Here is a 24,668-nt window from a genome sequence, read left to right as displayed (position 1 = left end):
CTGCACCCCAACCTAGAAGGCTGGCATCTGTCGTCACAATTGTCCAATCTGGCCTGCGAAAGGTCATACCTTTGGACAGATGGACCCGAGATAGCCACCAGAGAAGAGAATCCCTGGTCTCTTGAGCCAGATTTAGTAGAGGGGACAAATCTGTGTAATCCCCATTCCACTGACTGAGCATGCAGAGTTGCAGCGGTCTGAGATGTAGGCGTGCAAACGGCACTATGTCCATTGCTGCTACCATTAAGCCGATTACTTCCATGCACTGAGCCACCGAAGGGCGAGGAATGGAATAAAGAACACGGCAGGAATTTAGAAGTTTTGATAACCTGGACTCCGTCAGGTAAATTTTCATTTCTACAGAATCTATCAGAGTCCCTAGGAAGGAAACTCTTGTAAGGGGGGATAGAGAACTCTTTTCCTCGTTCACCTTCCACCCATGCGACCTCAGAAATGCCAACACTATGTCCGTATGAGACTTGGCAATTTGGAAGTTTGACGCCTGAATTAGGATGTTGTCTAAATAAGGGGCCACTGCTATGCCCCGCGGCTTTAGGACCACCAGAAGCGACCCCAGAACCTTCGTAAAAATTCTTGGGGCTGTAGCTAGCCCAAAGGGAAGAGCTACAAACTGGTAATGCCTGTCTAGGAAGGCAAACCTGAGAAACCGATGATGATCTTTGTGTATCGGAATGTGAAGATAAGCATCCTTTAAATCCACTGTAGTCATGTATTGACCCTCCTGGATCATAGGTAGGATGGTACGAATAGTCTTCATCTTGAATGATGGAACTCTGGGGAATTTGTTTAAGATCTTTAGATCCAAGATTGGTCTGAAGGTTCCCTCTTTTTTGGGAACTACAAACAGATTTGAGTAAAAACCCTGTCCCTGTTCCTCCTTTGGAACTGGATGGATCACTCCCATAACTAGGAGGTCTTGTACACAGTGTAAGAATGCCTCTCTCTTTATCTGGTTTGCAGATAATTGTGAAAGGTGAAATCTCCCTTTTGGGGGGGAAGCCTTGAAGTCCAGAAGATATCCCTGGGATATAATTTCCAACGCCCAGGGATCCTGAACATCTCTTGCCCACGCCTGGGCGAAGAGCGAAAGTCTGCCCCCTACTAGATCCGTTATAGGATAGGGGGCCGTTCCTTCATGCTGTCTTAGAGGCAGCAGCAGGCTTTTTGGCCTGCTTACCCTTGTTCCAGGTCTGGTTAGGTCTCCAGACCGTCTTGGACTGAGCAAAAGTTCCCTCTTGTTTTGCATTAGAGGAAATTGATGCCGCACTTGCCTTGAAGTTTCGAAAGGCACGAAAATTAGACTGTTTGGCCCTTGATTTGGACCTATCCTGAGGAAGGGCATGACCTTTTCCTCCAGTGATATCAGCAATAATCTCCTTCAAACCAGGCCCGAATAGGGTCTGCCCCTTGAAGGGAATGTTAAACAGCTTAGACTTTTAAGTAACGTCAGCTGACCATGATTTAAGCCATAGCGCTCTGCGCGCCTGGATAGCAAAACCAGAATTGTTAGCCGTTAGTTTAGTCAAATAAACAATGGCATCAGAAACAAAAGAATTGGCTAGCTTAAGTGCTCTAAGCTTGTCAAGTATGTCATCCAATGGAGTCGCTACCTGTAAAGCCTCTTCCAGAGACTCAAACCAGAATGCCGCAGCAGCAGTGACAGGAGCAATGCATGCAAGGGGCTGTAGGATAAAACTTTGTTGAATAAACATTTTCTTAAGGTAACCCTCTAACTTTTTATCCATTGGATCTAAGAAAGCACAACTGTCCTCGACAGGGATAGTAGTACGCTTTGCTAGAGTAGAAACTGCTCCCTCCACCTTAGGAACTGTCTGCCATAAGTTCCATGTGGTGGCGTCTATTGGAAACATTTTTCTAAAAATAGGAGGGGGAGAGAACGGCACACCTGGTCTATCCCATTCCTTAGAAATAATTTCTGTAAACCTTTTAGGTATTGGAAAAACATCAGTACACACCGGCACTGCATAGTATTTATCCAGTCTACACAATTTCTCTGGCACTGCAATTGTATTACAGTCATTCAGAGCAGCTAAAACCTCCCTGAGTAACACTCGGAGGTGTTCAAGCTTAAATTTAAATGTAGAAATATCAGAATCAGGTAGCATCATCTTCCCTGAGTCAGAAACATCACCCACAGAAAGAAGCAATGAGACTAGCAAGCTTGGAAAACACTTTAAATCAAGTTAACAAGCAAATATAATAAACGGTACTGTGCCTTTAAGAGAAACAAATTTTGTCAGAATTTGAAAAACAGTGAAAAAAGGCAGTAAATCAAACAAAATTTTTACACTGTGTATAATAAGCTAACAGAGCATTGCACCCACTTGCAAATGGATGATTAACCCCTTAGTTGAAAAACCGGATCAAAAAAACGATATAGACTTTTTTTTAACAGTTACACCAAACTGCCACAGCCTTGCTGTGGGCCTACCTTCCCCAACAAACGATTTTGGAAAGTCTAAGGGTCCTTTAGAGATGTCCTATAGCATTCAGGAGACCCTTGGAGGAAGCTGGAAGTCTCAGTCTGTAAAATTTACTGCACAAAAAAGCACTAAATTAGGCCCCTCCCACTCATAGTAACACAGTGGAAAGCCTCAGGAAACTGTTTCTAGGCAAATTTAAGCCAGCCATGTGGAAAAAACTAGGCCCCAATAAAGTTTTATCACCAAAGTAAATATAAAAACGTTTAAACATGCCAGCAAAAGTTTTATATTGTAAATATAAAAGAGTATTACCTCAGAAAGTAAGCATGATACCAGTCGTTATTAAATCACTGTATTCAGGCTTACCTTACATAAATTTGGCATCAGCAGTATTTTCTAGCATTCACATCTTCTAGAAAAATCTTAACTACACATACCTCATAGCAGGATAACCTGCACGCCATTCCCCCACTGAAGTAATCTCTCTCTTCAGTCATGTGTGAGAACAGCAATGGATCTTAGTTACAACCTGCTAAGATCATAGAAATCACAGGCAGATTCTTCTATTTTTCTGCCTGGAACAAAATAGTACAACTCCGGTACCATTTAAAAATAATAAACTTTTGATTGAAGTAAAATAACAGCTACATTTCACCACTTCTCTCTTACTACCTCCATGTTTGTTGAGAGTTGCAAGAGAATGACTGGGTATGGCAGTTAGGGGAGGAGCTATATGGACAGCTCTGCTGTGGGTGTCCTCTTGCAACTTCCTGTTGGGAATGAGAATATCCCACAAGTAATGGATGATCCGTGGACTGGATACACCTTACAAGAGAAATAACTTTACTTTTCAGAAATATCCAAATATAAAATAAAAAACATAATACAAATTAAAAAAAAAAGGAAAGGTGATTTTTTTTTTGGTGGTGGGGATTTTCTATGACATTCATTGTAAATAACAGTATTGGACAAATTATTTTTTTTAAAATATTTTAAACACATACTTTTTTATAACTTTCGTAGCACACATTTACCTTTCCAAAACACTAAAATGTAGGATTCTATAACTAAGTTGTAGGATAAATATTACTAGGATAAGAATATAAAATATAGTTTAATGTTGTTTTGTACTATTTTTCAATTTATGCAGAAAATGAGCAGGAAAAAAATATCTAGACATACAAAATTTTAAATTAACCAAAATTGTGGTTTCAAAAAGGGGTGGCAATTGATTTTAACCTTTATGAATGCTCAGATTTCTTTCCAGACTTACATACTTTTAAACCATATTTTTATGGTGAGGAGATCATTCAGGACTCTTTAGATTTGTCAGACTCAAATAATAGGATTAATATTTGAAAGCCATTTTTACAACAATCACTTGGCAGCTGGTTGTACAAATGATCATTCTTTTTGTTGCTTTCACATAAGGGTTCTTCTGATCCTCTATAAATTGTAGGGGTGGGGCAAAAAATGTACTACTACATCTCTTAGTTTGTCACATGTTCCTATGCATCTACCAGACCCTCAATATAGTCATGGTCAACAACTGATAGTGTAAGAGTCCAAGGTTCTTAACTAAGCGCAATGGGAGTCATGCCAATCCAAAGTCAAGGTTAGACTGTGAAGGGGCGGCTAGAGTCCAGTACAGAGAAAAAGGCTTAAAGCGGTGGATAGCATGTGGTGCACTATGGGAATTTCAGTGTCTGAAGAGTCTTTGGAGGGATGGGCTCATTTTGTGACCCTGTAGTGGTTTTAGTGCCAAGTCCTATGGGGAGATGTCAAGAGGTTCCTAATTATGCCAGTCAGGTGCTTGGTTATTCTCATGGAAGTCCTGTCATTTTTGTCTCTTAACTGCTTTCCTGATTTAGACCCCCTGTTTACGCCTTTATTTACACACTAAGCCTTATCCTTGTCTTTAGCCTGAATTGAGGACTGATCTAGCTTCTGACTACTAGAACAGTACTTCTGACTATCCTTTTGCCTGCTGCTTTTGTTGTGATATGTGGTTCCTGACTTTGATAATAAACTTTGGCCAGGCTTTTGACTACTCTTTTAGATTATCCCTGAGTGTTGACACCTGGTTCTGCTTATCTGGTGATAATTTTGGCCTGTCCCTGATAACAGTAAAGATTGCTTTTGCTTCAAGCTTGGTTCCAGTTACCTTTATTGCCTTAATGGTTAACACTTCCTTTGAAATGTTTTCCTTTTATAAGTCGAGAGCACGTATTACACAAGTGAATGCAAATACTATAGTAATAAAGTAGTACCTACAGGACATGAGACCATTCATTTGAAAGAGGATAATCCCTATGAGTATTTTTTGTGCAGTGTAAATGGTGTTTAGGGTGTATGGGCTCCTTCGTAGCCACTACCGAGTGAACATGTTAGGTAGGTGATCAGTTCACATTTTTCATACTAAGTACAAGGGTATGATACTTGTCATTGGAAATTGGGAATATCACCTCTTTCCAAAATGGGGTAGTGTGCCATTTTGTGTGATTATGAGGAAAATAGAGTCTCTAAAATAATTCTCTCAGGTGCACCCTGTTGGACATATTATCACTTATACCATGATGATCACCTGGGAATTACGGTAGTTTTGTGGTACCTCATTCACAAGAGGAAGTTAACCTTTTTCAAATGAGGGGCAACATCTTCTTGTAATAAAACATGGGGAGAAGACAAGGTCCGTGTAATAGCTATCTTTGTCCTCTATAAAAAAATAAATCACTATTTCAGATTCAACAGTGGTTACAATATACCAAAATGGTACAAAATAATGCTAACAAAATTACAATAGCTAGCTATGTTTAGTCCTGTTACAACTCCAGATTGTCTCCATCAAAAACCAAAGTGGTGGGGAGTTGTTTGGCCATTTATAAATAAAGGCAGCAAAAAATGTTAATGTATTAAGAAAGCTTTCACATGTACCTGGTATTCGTTCTTTCAAGATTAAAGGAAAGATATTTATTGTCACTTAAAGTGATAATAATAAAGATTTAAAATGTATGTGTGGTTGACATTCCTAATGTTACATTCTGATACTTCTGGCTACATTTAGCCACTAATAAGCAAGCACAACCCAGGTTCTGAACCAAAAATGGGCTGGCTCCTAAGCTTTACATTCCTGCATTTTAAAAAAAGATAGCAAGAGAGCGAAGAAAAATTGATAATAGGAGTACATTAGAAAGTTGCTTAAAATTGTATGCTCTATCTGAATCATGAAAAAAAACTAATTTGGTTTACTATCCCTTTAAGTCATTCCCTGCCCACTAACAGGTGCTGTGTTAATTGTGTTTGATGCCTGGGGTTGTAAGAAATCTGTCTTTCTCTGCTGAAAGCCAACTGCATATTAACCCTTTGTCTGCGGACTGATTTTCATAACAGGACATTTACTAATATGTTTAATCTATCCTAAATGTTGTATTACCTCCTTTGTGTGAATCTTTCCTATCTTTGTATTTGGAGTCTTATGCTGCTGAAAACATCAAGGCTACTGTTTGGGATCTAAAGTGCTGGACCTGGTTTTAAACACACTTTATATTTACTTAAAGCATGAGCATCAAGTCTGCTGTTTGTGATCTGATTTACAATCTGGGGCTACTCTTTTGGATTTAAAGACTTTTTATGTTTGTTTGAAGAAAGCATCAAGATTACCAATTGGGATCTGACGTATGTGCTGTTCTGTTTACTTCGTGAGATGCACAGCCTAATGGCAAAATTAGGTAAGAACTTTGTTACTAATTTTAAGTGGAAAAAAAGACGGTTTATATTTTTGTTGTTTGAATTCTGTTTGGCCTTTTCCTCATTACAAACTATAGCTGAATAATACTGTAGGAATTCTGTGTAAAGTTCTCCTTTAAAGGGAAATGTTTTTGCTTTCATTTGATCTAGTACTCAGTTTTCAGAATCTAAAGAAGTGACTCTCTTAAAGGGACAGTTCTTTACACCTGAAATGGCAAAGGAAATTGTTTTGTGCAGAAATAAATAAGACATTTTACCTGCCCCCATGTAGAACTCATGAGTTCAAAAGTCTCATAGAAAATATCGAGCATTCGGTGAAATCTTGTATCATCATACTCAAAACGTTGCCCAAACACGACTGAGCTGATGACATTGGACACTGCCTTGGATATAATAATGGCTGGGTCAAATGGTTTCTCTAGAGAGGAAAAAAAAAACTTTGTTAGAGAAATACTCAGTGAGGTGTGTAATTTTCAACAGGTTAAAATTAAATAAAACTCTACAAACAAGATATATATGGTTAAAGAAATAAAAATGTCCAATATACCTTTTGTTATCAAAGGAACCTCTTTCTCATGATATCCTTTGTTGAACTTAGCTAATTTCTGTGAAAGCATACTGAGCTAGGCAAAGAAGCATGCATGTGTCTTGCGCACAATATAACATTGTTACAAACTATTTGCAAACACTTATGCCATATTGTTCCCAAGATAAGTGCATGCTCCTAAGCCTACCTCAGTATGCCTTCATTGAAAGGGCCTGGTTCTTCAAAACTCTCCAGCTTGGAGTGAAATTTTCATACACACTTCACAGGGGCAGAACTCACTAAGGGCCTGATGATTAAAGCCTTTCAATTTCAGACGTGTTTTTCTCGCCAACCCTCACAGGAGCTTCCCTGGTAGAATTATCGTAAAAAAGGGGCAGTTCCTGCGAGTGGCGAGATGTTTCCTATTAAAAGTAATGGAGCTTAAGGGAAAGGGACATAAAACAGGGGGTGCAGGGGGGCGCACTTTAAAAAATAAATCATGTTACACTGTTTTTTGCGTATAGCATCTTATAATCACCTATAGTTTTGAATGTATTAGGGTATTAAAGGGACAGTCAAGTCCAAAAAAAAAACTTTCATGATTCAGATAGGGCATGTAATTTTAAACAACTTTCCAATTTACTTTTATCACCAATTTTGCTTTGTTCTCTTGGTATTCTTAGTTGAAAGCTAAACCTAGAAGGTTCATATGCTAATTTCTTAGACCTTGAAGGATGCCTCCAATTTAAATGCATTTTGATAGTTTTTCACCACTAGAGGGCATTAGTTCATTTACTTCATATAGATAACATTGAGCTCATGCACGTGAATTTACCATGGAGTCAGCTATGATTGGATAAAATGCAAGTCTGTCAAAAGAACTGAAATAGGGGAGCAGTCTGCTAAGGATTAGATACAAGGTAATTACAGAGGTAAAACGTGTATTATTATAATTGTGTTGGTTATGCAAAACTGGGGAATTGGTAATTAAGGGATTATCAATCTTTTAAAACAACAAAAATTCTGGTGTTGACTGTCCCTTTAAGTATTTTAAATGTTTTGAGAAAAACTCGCTGGGATTAGAGAGAGAGTATTTCATATACGTCCATGGAACACTCATGTTCCGGCCATTTTACGAAACAACAATTACACTTTGTATTTGGTACTTAAAGGGACACTCAGGTCAAATTACATTTTCATGATTCAGATACAGCATGTAATTTTAAACAACTTTCCAACTTCCATTAAAAAAAATTTGCTCAGTCTTTTATATTTACACTTTGAGTCACCAGCTCCTACTGAGCATGTGCAAGAATTCACAGCCTATACGTATATATGCATTTGTGATTGGCTGATGGCTGTCACATGGTACAGGGGGAGTGGAAATAGACATAACTTTGAAATTGTTAGAAAAAAAATCTACTAATTTAAAATTCAGAGTAAATGCTATTGTATTGTCTTGTTATCTTGCATTTGTTAATTATGCAAATCTGCTGTGTTTACTGGTCCTTTAAAAGTATGAATTTCTAAGTGATTCTTGCACATCCAGTGTACTTAAATTAGAATTTGCTCTGTGCATATTTTATAACTGAGTAATTTATATACAAATTTTCATTTTTGATAAAATATGATTTTTGGTGAAGAATTTTGTTTATTTTTGATGCACCTTAAAGGGACAGTAAACACCAGAATTTTTTTGTTTAAAAAGATAGATAATCCCTTTATTACCCATTCTCCAGTTTTGCATAACAAACACAGTTATATTAATACACTTTTTTACCTCTGTAATTACCTTGTATCTAAGCTTCTGCTGACTGCCCCCTTATTTCAGTTCAGTTGACAGACTTGCATTTTAGCTGTCTCCAGGGTAACTTTACATGCATGAGCTCAATGTTATCTATATGAAACACATGAACTAACACCCTTTAGTGGTGAAAACTATCAAAATGCATTCAGATTAGAGGCAGTCTTCAAGGTCTAAGAAATTAGCATATGAACCTCCTAGGTTTAGCTTTCAACTAAGAATACCAAGAGAACAAAGCAAAATTGGTGATAAAAGTAAATTGGAAAGTTGTTTAAAATTACATGCCCTATTTGAATCATGAAAGTTTTTTTGGTCTTGACTGTCCCTTTAACAATACAATTTATTTTTTGCGTATTTGTGTGAATGGTTCAATTATTCATTTTTTTTAAGATTCTTAAAATACAAATTTTATTGTGCACTTTTGGAATATCCGCATGTCCTCCCCATACAAAAATGCAGTATATGCCCCTTAGTGAGACACCCTGTTTTCAGGGTAAAAAGTGACTTTACATCATTCCATCAGGGAAATGGGACTGGCGCGTATTCTTTAATAATCTCTCCAGCTCAGAGACTTTTAGATCATTTTACCCTAAGAAAGTGGGAAGAACCTCGAAGTCCCAAATAGATGCAAACATCTTCTCACAGAAAGCAAAAAAGCTCTGTGGGATGGTGAATCACACTGGGGATATTGAGGTTTACAGAAGACCTCCTGGAAATTATATAAATGTTCAGTTTGCAGTAAATACAAATTAAACTGAAATGTTTTTACCACAATTTAAAGGACCAGTAAATACAGTAGAATCAACAAATGCATGAAACAATGCTAAAGCACTTAGAAGTAGATTTCACAAGCAAAGGATGCTGCTTTCTACCCCCAAAGTTTCAGGTCCCCTTGAAACTTAAAGGAACACTGAACCCAAATTATTTCTTTCGTGATTCAGATAGAGCATGCAATTTTAAACATCTTTCTAATTTACTCCTATTATCAATTTTTCTTCGTTCTCTTGCTTTCTTTATTTGAAAAAGAAGGCATCTAAGTTATTTTTTTGGTTCAGGACCATGGAAAGCACTTGTTTATTGGTAGATGAATTTACCCACCAATCAGCAAGAACAACACAATGTATTCACCAAAAATGGGCCGGCATCTAAACTTACATTCTTCCATTTCAAATAAAGATACCAAGAGAATGAAAAGAATTTGATAATAGGAGTAAATTAGAAAGTTGCTTAAAATTGCATGCTCTAGCTGAATCACAATAGAACATTTTTGGGGTCAGTGTCCCTTTAAGTTAAGAAGCAGCAGCCCCTTAAAAATTGACCCCTTAGTCTAAACTCCAAATAAGACATTTTTTTTTTCTGACAAATTTCAAAGTTATTTCTATTTCCACTCCCATATCATGTGACAGCCATCAGCCAATCCCAAATTCATATTTGTTATATTTATTTATATATAGGTATAGCTCTATATTTTGACTTTTTTGACTCGAAAAGTGTAAATATAAAAAGACTGTGTACATTTGTTAATGGAAGTAAATTGGAACGTTGTTTAAAATGCTCTGACTCGTGAAAGCTTGATTTTGACTTGTTTTCCTTTAACTCATAGTTGCTTCTAGTTTAACTTACAGTACATAATATACCTTTAAAGTCCAGTCTCTAAAACTGACAAGATCATTTCATGTAAAAAATACAAATTGCAATTCAAATTATGGTCATATTTTGTTAAGAATTTACAAAGAAACATCCAAAGTTCAATGAGAACCTAAACATATTGCTGTCTATAAAATCTAGATTAAAGGACCACTCAATGCAATATAATTATGTAATTAACAAGAGCATAATTAAACAACAATGATTTAAAGGGACAGTCAAGATAAAAAAAAAAAGTTTCATGATTTAAATAGGGCATGTCATTTTAAACAACTTTCCAATTTACTTTTATTACCAATTTTGCTTTGTTCTCTTGGTATTCTTAGTTGAAAGCTAAACCTAGGAGGTTCATATGCTAATTTCTTAGACTCTGAAGGCCGCCTCTAATCTGAAAGCATTTTGACAGTTTTTCACCAATAGAGGGCGTTAGTTCATGTGTTTCATATAGATAACATTGAGCTCAGGCACATGAAGCTCCTAGGAGTCAGCACCAATTGGCTAAATTGCAAGTTTGTCAAAAGAACTGAAATAAGAGGGCAGTCTGCAGAGGCATAGATACAAGGTAATCACAGAGGTAAAAAGTACATTAATATAACTGTGTTGGTTATGCAAAACTGGGGAATGGGTAATAAAGGGATTATCTATCTTTTTAAACAACAAAAAGTCTGGAGTTTACTGTCCCTTTAACTCCTACTCTGAATTTCAAATAAGCAGTAGATTATTTTTTAATTCTGACAAATTTTATTTTTTTCTCCCATTTTTCCAACCCACTATATTAAGTGACAGACATCAACCAATCACAGACTAGTATACGTATACCCTGTGAGCTTGTGCACATGCTCAGTAGGATCTTGTTCCCCAAAAAGTTTGAATATAAAAAGACTGTGCAAAATTTGATAATAGAATTACATTGGAAAGTGACTTAAAACTGCTGCTCTATCTGAATCATAAAAGTTTATTTTGACTTGAGTGTCCCTTTAAGGATTTGTTTAAGGCATTGTTTCTCAACCGCAGCCCTCAAGGACACCCAACATGCCAGGTTTCCATTGTAGCTGAACTAGCACACAGGTGAAATAATCAGCTGATTGGTAACCATGGTTACTAACCTGCTCTCACCTATGATCTGATTATTTCACCTGTGCACTAGTTCAGCTATAATGCAAACCAGGGCTGTTGCGGGTACTTGGGAACCGCGGTTAAGAAACCTAAATTTATCCTTCATCCACACGATTTAACTTTTTTTTTCCAGTTTACTTTTGTAATCAAATTTGCTTCATTCTCTTTGTATGCTTTGTTGAAAAAGCAGCAATTCACTACTGGGAGCTAAATAAACACATCTGGTAACCGAGTGGCAAGAGACATTTATGTGCAGCTACCCATTTACACCTCACTCCCAGTAGTACATTGCAGCTACTGAGTCTAACTAGGTATTTCAACAAAGGATAACAAGTGAATGAAGTTAATAATAGAAGTGAACTGGAAAGTTATTTTTAAATCACATGCCGTATATGTATCATAAAGGTTTAATTTTGACTTTACTGTCCCTTTAAAGCAGGGGTGGGGAACCTTGGCACTTCTGATGTTTTATAACTACATTACCCATTATGCTTAGGGACTCTGAAGTCCGGTTGAGCATCATGGGAAATGTAGTTCTGAAACATCTGGTTCCCCATCCCTGCATTAAAGGGGCATTAAATACCTTGAGAATGTAATTTAAAGATTAATTTATGCATAGGAAAAATGCAAAAAAGTTTCCTTTATCACAATACTGTCCTACTAAATATCTGTCTGGTTATTAGAAACTACATAACAATGTTGCTTTTAATGACAAAATAAATGTGTCAAGCTTTATCTTCTCTAATAACAAGAAATGTATTGGCTTCTTCACATAAGAAAAATTGTGGGTAGAGTGTGGCTATTAAAAATCAATTGCAGCAAGCAAGTTTGTAATAGCAAAACTATAGCTGTTTCAAAAGTGTATTTAAGTATGCTCCATGCACCAGCATTTTAAATGCAGCACTTGCTCATAGAGCCTAAGGTGCCTTTATCATCTGGTAATAAATCAATTTGTTAATTGCTGAAATGATACAAACCCCACTGGTGCTCTGAGCAGCTGCAGTATTTAAAATCCTGGTGCACTGAGAATATCTAGCTATGCTTGACATGCACGTGCAGAGAAAAATGTCAACACTAAAACAGTGATAACTTTTACTAGAAGCATTTTTGCCAATACATGTATATTGCAAATATGTTTCTATTCAAAGATGTAATTCATCTATGTGCATTTACATTTTTACCAAAATGTCCCTTTAAAGGAGGAAACTGGATTAAAAAAAACAAGCACAAACTGTAAATGTAACAAAAATCTCCCAGCACATAGAGAGCTATATTGTTCTTGATTCTTTTTCACATCCTGAAATACAGGGAGTGTCCCTTAAAGGGACATGAAACCTATTTTTTTTTTTTATTTTATGATTCAGACAGAGCATGTAATTTAAACAACTTTCCAAATTACTTCTATTATCTATTTTGCTTCAATCTCTTGGTATCCTTTGTTGAAGGAGCAGTACTGCACCACTGGGAACTAGCTGAAAGCCAATGATAGATGTTTTTATGTCCCTTTAAAGGAGCACTAAAGTAAAAATAAAACTTTCATGATTCAGATAAAGCAGCCGTTTTTAAACAACTTTCCAATTTACTTCCAGTATCAAACAGTTTTTTTTATATCCACATTTTCCAAACCTACTGAGCAGGTGCAGAAGTTAACAGTCTATACGTATATGCATTTTGTGATTGGTTGATGGCTGTCACATGACATAGGCGACAGGAAATGTACACAAATTTTGACATTTGTCAGAAATTCTACTGCTTCTCTGAAATTGGCTAATTATGATATGTGCATATTCTTTTCAAAGTAAATGTGATAATATAAGTAAATTTAAGAGTCTTTAAATTTGCATGATCTATCTAAATCATGCAAGTTTAATTTTGATTTCCCTATCAATTTAAAGGGACGTTCAAAATTAAACTTTCATGATTCAGATAGCACATGCGATTTATAAAAAAATTTCTCTTTGTATTCTTTGTTGAAGGCTGAACTTAGGTAGGTTCATATGCTAATTTCTAAGCACTTGAAGGCCATCTCTTATCTGAACGCATTTGACAGTTTTTCAGAGGGCGTTAGTTCATGTGTGCTATATAGATATCATTGTGCTCACGCCTGTAGAGTCTGTCAAAAGAACTGGAATAAGGAGACAGTCTCAGGAGCCTTGGATACAAGGTAATCACAGAGGTAAAAAGTATACTAATATATAGGTAGAGGGCATTAGTTCTTGAAGGCTGAATCTTATCTCAGTGCATGTTTTTAGCTTTTCACAGCCAAGACAGTGCTAGTTCATGTGTGCCTAATATATATATATATATATATATATATATATATATATATATATATATATATATATATATATATATATGCTAACTCCTGTGGACTAATGCATGGGTTAGCTCTGATTGACTGAAATGCAAGTTTGTAAAAAGCACTGCTATAAGGGGCAGTCTGCAGAGATACAAGTATATTAATTTAACAATGTTGGTTATTTAAAACTGGGGAATGGCTAATAAATGGATTATTTATCTTTTTAAACAATAATCATTCTCAAATAGACTGTCCCTTTAATTGTATGTTCTATCAGAATCATGAACGTTTAACTTGAGGTCTTGAAGGAGACCAACTTCCTTATAGTGGTTTCTTTAGACATTTTTATATCAGATTGAATACAGAACTAAATATTATCAGAAAAAGATCCAAAATACTTTGGGAGTCAATTAGCCTACAACCATAAAGGAAAATACATACCTTTTAATACAGAAGGGGTTGATTAACCCACCTGGGAGGCTGATAGCATCGGGAATAGGTGGATTGACCACAAAATTATCAGAATATGTTGATCCTATTCTGAAATCCCTGGTTCCAGTTTTGAAACCATTTGTTCGAGACACACCACACATCCTGAAATTGATGGAGGGCACTGTGTGGCAGGATGACTATATGTGGGTCACAATGGATGTGAGCTCATTGTACACATCCATTCCACATAATCTAGGAATCACTGCAGTAAGGCATTTCTCAGAGAAGTGTGGATTTATAAATAGTACCCAAACTTGGTTCCTAGAAGAATCTATTAGGTTCATTTTGACAAGAAACTACTTTATGTTCGAAAATAGGTATTACCTACAAAAGACCGGTACCGCGCTTGGTACAAAATTAGCCCTAAATTTTGCAATCCTTTACATGGGGTGGCGGGAGGACATGTATATTTATAATGCAGAGAATCCCTATGAAATTCACATTATCAAATGGTATTGCTATATTGATGATGTGCTGATCATATGGCAGGGGGAGGTTGGTGAATTAAATGACTTTGTGAAATACACCAATATGAATTTGTTGAATCTCAAATTTACCATGGAGCAAATTAGGAGAAAATCACATTTTAAGACCTTGATATTGCCCAAGAAAATGGTGGAATTTATACCAAACAATAACGGAAGTCCACAGATACAAACGGGTATTTACATGCTCGAAGTTGACACCATGCGAAATGGATATGCAATATCACTTTTGGGCAATTTCAAAGGGCTAAATGAAATTGTTCAAGGAGGCAAGATTTCCTTGGTGAGGCAGAAATTATTAGCAATAGGTTTCTAGTCAAGGGGTACCTTGAACACATTGTGAAGGGAGCAAATGAAAAAGTTTTAAGAAGGGTCAGAAAAATTTTATTAGGCAGTAAGGAAAAAAGTCAATGTAAAAAAACATCTAAAACGTGAAGTACAATTAGTTACTAGGGGCTAGATTTATGAAGCCCCTCCGGCAACCCTACGGCAGCAAGTTCTCACTAGAACTTGCTCGCCGTAATCTATCAAGCAGCGGTCACAAGACCGCTGCTTCCCTAAGCTGTTCGCCACCTCTAAACTGGCGAAATTCAATCTCCTCGGTCGAGTCTGACCGAGGAGATTGACAGCTCCTGCCCGCACGTGATTGGCTGTGCGCGGGCAGGGGGCGGGATTGCACGCGAACGCAAAATTGCGCTCGTGTGCAATGCCAAATACCTGCGGGTAATTTCGCCCCGCCACAGCCGCCCCTGTACGCCTCAGCTATAATAAATCTAGCCCTAAGTATAATAGGGCATCTAAAGAGATTGATGGAGCAGTGAGGAAATTTTGGCCTATTCTTATGCAGGACCCCATTTTAAAAGATACATTAACCAATAAAGGTCAGGTGATTTTTAAAAGGAACATGAACTTAAAGAATCAAATTAGTCCCAGTTTTTTTAAATCAGTAGTTGAACCAAATTGACTAAATAAGTCATCTTGTGGTTTTTATAAATGTGGGAGAAAGGTTTGTAATTGTTGTGAACATATAGATAAGTACAACAGGAATTTTGGAGAGGCAGGGAAGGAGCTCGCCTTTAAGATCAAGGATCTTATGAACTGTAAAACTAATTATGTAGTGTATTTATTTAAGTGCCCGTGTGACAGGCTTTATATTAGTCACACAAAACGCTCTGTCAAGACAAGGTTTAGTGAACATTTAAGAAACATGGAAAATGGAGTAAAAACGCACGGCTTGTCAGCACACGTTTTATAGGAACAAGTCAGGATTGAGCATTAGAGCCATAGAACACATTAAAAACACAGTGAGAGGGGTGAATCGTTTAGCTAAACTCAGACAGCGGGAGACCTACTGGATCCATAGGTTGGGTACCATGAAACCAGTGGGTCTCAATCAAGATATAGATTTGGCTGCTTTTATAGAGGAATAGTGTATGCTTAACAACAAACACTCATTAAATCTTTAACCTTTTAACGCCATTAGGACGATCCATGCCCTCCTAAATGTGCTGGGTTTTAGCGCCATTAGGACGACATGGAAAGTCCTAGCTGTTTGGCTGTACTGAAGCCAACGGCGCTTCCAGAATGCGATCATGGAGGGCGTGCCTAGCATCATAGGGACTCCCCCCTGACCCGATCCCATTATTGATATCTCGCGATTGCGCGATCGTGGGATTTCAATTTGTTTACATCTGAAAGTTGTTCCGATGTAGACAAATTAACCCTGTCATCAAAGGGTTAAAGAAATGTTATTTAGTTAAGCGTGAATAGTCACAGTAGTTTAAGTGTTAAGGGAAACATATTTTCAAGTATTTAATCAAGTAATGGAGTATTGTAGGTATGGTGAATAACTATATAAGGGGATTCCATCCTACACATTTCATGTCCCATAATTCATCTTTTATTTTTCATTTTCTACACTCTTTTGTTTACATTTTATCTTTTATACTCTATTAAGTTGATGAATTTCATATCATCACCCCACTATATATATATATATATATATATATATATATATATATATATATATATTCATTCATTCATTAATGCATCCATTTATGTGTTTGAGATACGCTGTTATTATCATGAAAAATGAATTATGTGGCCTGTAAGTAATACCATAATCAAATTTTATGTGTTTTAATATTAATCATAATTTTTTTGCTAATGTGACCAATTATATGAATAGAGCATAATATCAATGCAATACATTGATTATTGTTTTTAACTTTTTTTTTTTTTTATATACATTATGATCTTTCCCTGGAAACATGTATTGTAACATAAACTGCACTCTTGATGTATATAGTTAGAATTAAATATAGAGGGCATAATGTTGTCATTATATTAAGGTATTGCAGGATGTTTTTAAATGTGGCAGATCAGTATCCAAGTAATTTGATACATTGTTTAATGAATACTGTGACGTCATACAGACCTCCGATTAAGTAGAAGGAGGTGAGAGGAGTGGGCAGAGCCTCTGATGAAGCGGGGAGGAGCCCTGTGAAACACGTAAGGCCACGCCCACACAGACGTACAGTGACTCTTGCCTATCCTGTTTGGTGGTGAACCTTTGGCAATACAGGCTTGCTACCTAGAGGAGGGACTCACTTTAGGAACCAGGTTACACTCGGATATCACCCAGTTCGTCAGCTGGTGGTTGAGCTCACAGACTTAGAAGTTCGGGGATACGGACTCGGAGAGTGCTCCAGGATTCAGTGGGGTGTCATCTGTACCAACGCTTGTAACATACCTCACATAGTTTGGTCTCGTTTGTAAGTTTACCTATTTTTAATATAATAAATAACGATTTTATTGGATATACTGCACTATGATTGTTTCTCTTTTTCCTTTGCGCTCCATGTCCCTTTGTTTCTAGCTTCAACATACCTTTGTAAGTCTTTAGTTCTTCAATGAGAAACTGACACTCCTCTTGGATTCTCTCCTCTATACTCCTCTTTCCTAGCCCAAAATTCCTGAGGGTTGATAAGGAAAATCTGCGTAGCTGTCTCCAACGATCCCCCTCACTTGTAATTAATCCTAGAGAAACAATGAAAATTCTGTGTAGTTGTAATTAAAGACATACCTGTCATTAGGTCTAGTTTATGAAGACACTTGTCTCTATATGTATTCTGTTATTGACATTGTTTCATTAATCTAGAGTACGTTCTTTTGTATGTAGTAGCTGGGTATTTTTATCACAAAAATATGGAGGACAATGCCATTAGGTGTATGTATTCAGAGAGGCTTCCCATTTTTGTTATTCAATGTCTATGGGAAATGAAAGCAGGAGTGTCTTTTGGCAGGTAACATTCTTGCAAGTTGTTTCTATGGTAAGCAAAATGATGACCAGAGTAAGCATTATGTTAGCTACTCTTTTGAAGGTTTTATGATACCCTATATCAGAATGGGGGAAGCTGTGTTTGTGAAGATACCACTCAATTGTATTTAATTTTCTTTGTTTCTTTAATGTGATTTTTTTTTTTTTTTTACATACATTGGAGAATATTTAGAAATGTTATATTTATATACAATAAATAGATGGATAGATAGACGGATGGATAGGTTTTTTTGGAATGGAGACAAAATATAATATGTACTTTAAATACATTACCTGCAAATTTATACTACAGTGCCTCCCCATTAACCCTTTCTTTTAAGTTTCCGAATTGTACAGCTCTAACTCCCCCCACACATTTCCTTCTATGGCTGTATCTATATCCACCTTTGTTTGGTAGAATGCAAGAGTTTAACACTCATTATCTGCTGGAGCATGCCTAGAAGCAAATAAGCTGATGTGAAATACAATGCTGTTGTTTCTGATGCTAAACACTGGTAAGGGGGGGGGGGGATCAGACTACTTCAGACAGCATGGCAATGTAAGTAATGTTGCTTATTTTTGAAAATGATTTTAAAATACTTGCCAGCAATTTTTAAACATATTTTTAATGCAACCTATTTTTACTTAATTAGCCCCTTTTAGGATATGCACAGATCTCAACGTGTTTTATGGCATTTTAACCCTTACATACACTATTCCAAATCATAATGTGAGTGTTACATTGCAGTTGTACAGTTTATTCAGGTTAGTCTTTTATGATTGATGTAATATAAAAATAAGAAAGGAGTTTGTAGCTATAAGTTTCCTTACCATAACCTTGGAAAACTCGATCCACTGTTGGTTGTTTGCCCCGACCTATGAAATCTTCTCCATGATCTACAAGGGCTTCCTTCACCGCATCATATCCCCAGAACACAACAACAGGATTTGGACCAAAGTAAAACGTGTAAACGGGTCCGTACTCTTGACCAAACTGCATATATGTAACACTGTTATAGGGAGAACTTATATGGCAACAATAGAGGTTAAAGTGAGGGCATTATAAGGTACAAGTAGGAGGAATTGTGATGAACATTAGGATAAATTATGAAAATTGGGTTATAGAGAAAAATAGGAGGAAATACATGGATACATAATATGGAGTAATAGAAATAGTTATAGTAGGATGCTATATAGAGCAAGAGATGGAGATTTAGGGTGAGGTTTATTGGAGCAACAAGAATTTATATAGAACAATATAAGGTTTTATAGGGTGAGCTGTTTGAAACAATAGAAAGTGTTATATAAAGGGTTATATGGAGCAACAGGAGAAGTTTCTAGGGAGGTTTATATGGAAAATAGGTGGTTTAATGGGGAGTGTTTTATGGAACAGTATGCAGAGTTTTAAGGAGGGTTTTATGGAGCAATAGAAGAAGTTATAGGGAGGGTTATATGGAACAACATGAGGACTGAAAGTGAGAGTTATATGGAGCAATGTTTTTTCAGGGTGAGGTTATTTGAAACAATAGGAGGAGGGGAATTAATAGAAAGGTTTATATTGAGCAATGATAGCTATAGGTAAGATTATAAAGAGCAATAGGTGGAGTTATAGGTAGAGATTATCTGGAACAATGGGAAGAGTTTTAGGGAAATGTTAAATGGAGTAATTAGAGGAGTTATAGTAAGATGATATATGAAGCAAGAGGTGGCATTATAGGGAGAGGTTATTTGAAGTAAAAGGAATGATAAGGGGGTTATATGGAACAATATGAGGTTTTATAGGGAAAGTTGTATGGAGCAATAGAAATAATTATAATAAACGTTCTGTGAAGCAATAGGATGAGTAATAGGGAGGTTATATGGCACAATAAGTGTTGTATATAGGGTTATATTGAGCAATAGGCGTTATAGAGAGGGTAATAAGGCGCAATAAGAGTTAAATGTAGGGTTATATAGAGCAACAGGAGGACTTATAGAAATGGGTTATAAGGAGCAATAGTTGGAGTTATAGGAATAGGCTAAATGAATCAATTGGGAGGAGTTTTGGGGGGAGTTTATATGGAGAAAAAACTAACACCCTACTCGCACACAAACCTGATTATATATTCTCAAGTGTGCTAACCCAACATGAAAATATGAATATTTCAGATTTACATGTTTTCCACATACAAGAATATGTTTATTTATTCATAAAGACGTATTTCAACATATAAATATATATCTATACCTCCTGTGTGTGTGTATATCTCTATCTATCTATCTATCTATCTATCTATCTATCTATCTATCTATCTATCTATCTATCTATCTATCTATCTATCTATCTATCTGTGTGTGTATGTATATGTATAAAGATATATATATATATATATATATATATATATAGAGAGAGAGAGAGAGAGAGAGAGAGAGAGAGAGATATGCATATCTATTTATAAATACATAGAACATATTCTGCCATGTGCAGAATATTGGAATGTGAAATGTTTACAGCAAATACACAGTATAACACATGATTAAATATGAATATTGTATAAATATGATTTTACATGTTTTCATCTACTTGTGAGCAAAGGGCTCCAATGCACTTCTATACTGTATATGTTTACATAGGTATATATGTATTTATGTGTTTATACAGTATGTCTATATTTGTCTGTAAATACATATACACATGTAAATACATGTTTAGACATGTTTGTATGTATGTAAGTCTATGTTAAAGCCCTTTGCCTGCCTTTTTTTCTATAACTCCTGAGACCTCATATCTTTGAGTCCTTATAACTTTTTTGTGCATTTTTTAAAAATGCTTATTAGACAGTTATTATGAGTGTAACTGTACTTTTCATTGTATTTTTGATGTATGTATATGTATGTATTTTTGATGTGCTTGTGCAACGTTTGTGTTCCGCAAAACAGTTAACCAGAGCTCTGAGGAGGTGGTAATTATTCTAGCATAAATCGCGATTGTGTTCACACATTCGCATCTACTTTCAACTCTTAATACGAGCGATAAACCGGATGGGCGCAAACACCCGCAATAAACCTATTTTCGCTTGTGCGTAACTGTTAGCGCACCACTTATAATCCGGCCCTTAAGCTTTATTAACTTTGAGCTGTGTGTCAACCCTACGTATTGGGCAAGTTACATAGACTAATAAGAATGTTTGTTAATAGTTTAGCATAAATGTTATTGTTACAATGAGGTACTATATGAAAGATCTTCAGACTCACCTCCATAAGTGTCTTTGCCATATCGCCCTTCCGTACCTGCAAGAGGTTGCCTATGAGAGGTAGAGGGGTCGGACCAGGAGGAAGACCACGTTTTCTATACATTGTTTTCCACAAAACATAAGAAATAAGAATACAGATAAAAGCAGTAAGAATAACTGTGCTGGATCCGTGGAAATCCATGTCTGCGGGATAAAAATCTGCTCTGCACTAGATGGGATCTGTTGTGTTTACTTGAATGTCTGCCAAGCCTGAGTTCCAAAGTTCTTTGGAATCCCGCAGTCTTTCATTCTGTTTTTTTTTACATGACTTAAAAGGACGTTTATACGTCTCTTGCTTTTGTGTAGCAATTGTTCTACACTCCGTAGGAGGTCAAAACATATTTGCATTTTTGCCTCTCTAGGGAGTTTTGTACAAACAGGGCCGGACTGGAAATAAAAAAGCAGCCCTGGAAAAATTATAGACTAGTCCTATAATCCGTTGAGACTGTAGTATGTTTTTTTTGTGTGTGTGTGTGTGTTTATGTATGTGTGTGTGTATTTTTATATATATATGTATTGCAAGAGATGGTACAGCGCTGTATAGAATAAAACATGATACTGGGGACCTTCAATAGGGGAGGAAAATTGTTAGGAAAAAAATCTACCGCTTATTGAATTTAATATTCGAACAGTGATAAATATCAATATCTGGAGCCTCATCCTCTTCTACACCAACGCAGCTGTGGGATAAAAACAAAAGGAACAGCAAAGCACTACTGGGAGCTACACACATTTGTCTCTTGTCATTGGCTCATCAGATGTGGAGTGGAGGAAGAGTCTACCATCCCCCAAAAGAAGCGGAGCCCTTAAAGAATGGAAGATTCTACCATTCTCCAACAAACAGAGCAGATACGCTGTGAATATCCCAGCGTATGTTCCTCATTATGGTGCGGCACTTACCTCATTCGATTGTGGTTAAGGAATGTAAGTAGGAACCCCGACGGGGATTATTATTACTCATCATTACTCTGCATTTGGATCACTTGTATGAACTGATTTATGTTTGGACCCTTGTACTGCGTACTTTAGATTCTTAATAAGGTGGATTAATACCCACTATATTCAATTAGAGCAGTATTGAACAAGTTATTTCAATATTTTTTTAGCTTACCCTTAGAGTATGTATATTTTATCTTACTAATAGGACAAAGGGTATTTTGGTCATATATTACCACATTAGTATTCATAGTTTTTTCCTATATAGCGCTGTACCATCTCTTGCAATCAGTGTTAATTTTGACGGCAAATTTCGATTTAGTCTTAGTTTAAGTCTTTTGACTAAAATGCCATTTTAGTTTCAGTCGTATTTTAGTCATCTGAATTGTTTTAGTTTTAGTCTAGTTTTAGTCGACTGAATCTCCAGTAGATTTTAATCGACTAAAGTCTAATGGGTTTAATTAAGGTGTAATGCATTATTTAAGCATTTCTCTATAATTTGCAAACTGATTATATACTCCAGGAGTAAACATAACACCTGTTATTATTTATGGTATTACGGTTTAAACATGCAATACAGACACAGATTTAGCCGTTGTGATATGTAACATCTTTATCAAACTTAAAATTAAATAAAACCAAGTTTCATAAACAAACAGAAGTGCAACTTTAAAATATAAAAAACAAAACTGTATTGGCTGTATTGAACATATTACCCAATATAAAAACTTTAACAGTTCTGTGTTAATAATTAAAACAAGTATCAAGAAACTCAACACAACATAAAGTTTCTGCAGCTAGCACAGGCACAGCATAACTTAAACCGATACTCGTGGGTTATGCTTATTTCTATAGGAAGAATCAATTGATTGTTCACAGATTCTAAAACTTTTCGGCAATGATATTAGCACTGCTCTAGAACTTCCAAACTCATTATAAACTCCTGGAGAAAAGGTTTATTAACCTGATTTTATTTATGGTATTAAGGTTTGAACATGCAATACAGATTTAACTGTTGTGGTGTATAACATCTCTTTATTTATCCTATAATTTAATAAAGTTACGTTTCGTAAATTTGACAAAAGAGCAGTAATTAGATATGGATTAATTATAACACTTTGCATAAAATGTTTTTGTCAGCAAATTTTGATTTAGTTTTAGTCATAGACTTTTGACTAAAATGCCATTTTAGTTTTAGTCGTATTTTAGTCATTAGAATTTCTTTAGTTTTATACTCATTTTAGTCTAGTTTTAGTCGACGAAATTAACACTGCTTGCAATACATTTTCATTTAGTATTTAGTGTACCACTGAGGGGTGGGACACTACATACCCCAAAGGAATAGCTGCTATAAGAATCAAACTTTTAGGGTACATGGAAACAAGACATAAAGTGGCACACGGTACAAAGGCTATACCTTTATTGGAGCAACGTTTTGGGGCACCTGCCCCTTTCTCAAGCACTTGAGAAAGGGGCAGGTGCCCTGAAACGTTGCTCCAATAAAGGTATAGCCCTTATACCGTGTGCCACTTTGTGTCTTGTTTCTCTCTCTCTCTCTATCTCTATATAAAAAATCCTGATGAAAGTCTGCTCCCACTCAAATGGCAGCTACCAGGATACAGGCAAATGTAGATTATAGAGTTGAAAGAGGCATGCACTCGCTTGATTTGTGAAAATATAGTGCTTTAATGGCACATCAAAAACAAGTATCGGGGATCAATCACCCCTTCATCAGACCAAGTGAAAAGTGAACAAACTCAAGTGTATATAACAGGTTTTAACCCCTCCCCCTATTCAGAGGAGTACAGCCCCCATTAGACACGTGACTCATATGTTTACAAAATGACAAACCAAATTGTATACCATTAAGTGTTAATACAAAATAACATTCTCATAAGCAGATGTGATAATAAAAAATAGTGTATAGTATGTACTGTGTAATATACAATATACATGGGGCTGAGTATGTGCACACACACATGTATAGTGAAAAACCCATTTAAAATATATGCCCTAATACAGCAAAATATAAACGATAATGGAGAAGTTCTCCCATTCATCTTGAATGATCGTGAACCTATAGAATCAACTACAGCAATATATAATTATTAGCAGTGCCTAATTATGAACACTGTAATTGCTCACCCAAAATGCCACAGGTGTGGATTGTGGGCGTGGCCAAAAACGTTTTCCTGATTGTGTGACGTATCCGGATATGATTGTGGGCATATTACACAGTACATATGATTGTGGGTATATTACACAGTACATACTATACACTATTTTTTATTATCACATCTGCTTATGAGAATGTTATTTTGTATTAACACTTAATGGTATACAATTTGGTTTGTCATTTTGTAAACATATGAGTCACGTGTCTAATGGGGGCTGTGCTCCTCTGATTAGGGGGAAGGGTTAACACCTGTTAGATACACTTGAATTTGTTCACTTTTCACTTGTCTCTCTCTCTCTCTTTTTCGCTCTCTCTTTTTCTCTCTCTCTCTCTTTCTCTCTCTCCTTGCACTCACACTTCAATAAACATCTGCCAGGGTGCCAG

The 24,668-nt window shown here is 36.2% G+C and overlaps 1 protein-coding gene across 2 annotated transcripts in view; it reads right to left on the bottom strand.

Annotated features, from left to right (window-relative positions):
* Nucleotides 1-21,346, bottom strand: part of LOC128666892 (cytochrome P450 2A5) — a 31,093-nt gene extending 9,747 nt beyond the window's left edge. For both annotated transcript variants that reach the window (XM_053721702.1, XM_053721703.1), the window contains exons 1-4: nucleotides 21,135-21,346; nucleotides 18,732-18,894; nucleotides 17,471-17,620; nucleotides 6,470-6,630 (exon numbers count right to left, since the gene is read on the bottom strand). In XM_053721702.1, coding sequence (XP_053577677.1) covers nucleotides 6,470-6,630; nucleotides 17,471-17,620; nucleotides 18,732-18,894; nucleotides 21,135-21,314 — 654 coding nt within the window. In that variant the 5' untranslated portion in view covers nucleotides 21,315-21,346. The remainder of the gene's footprint in view (nucleotides 1-6,469; nucleotides 6,631-17,470; nucleotides 17,621-18,731; nucleotides 18,895-21,134) is intronic.
* Between the last annotated feature and the right edge of the window lie 3,322 nt (nucleotides 21,347-24,668).

This window comes from Bombina bombina, chromosome 7 (assembly GCF_027579735.1).
Source record: "Bombina bombina isolate aBomBom1 chromosome 7, aBomBom1.pri, whole genome shotgun sequence".
NCBI lineage: Eukaryota > Metazoa > Chordata > Amphibia > Anura > Bombinatoridae > Bombina > Bombina bombina.
Note: the sequence above shows the minus strand (reverse complement) of the source record. Positions and strands in the feature narration are given on the sequence as shown.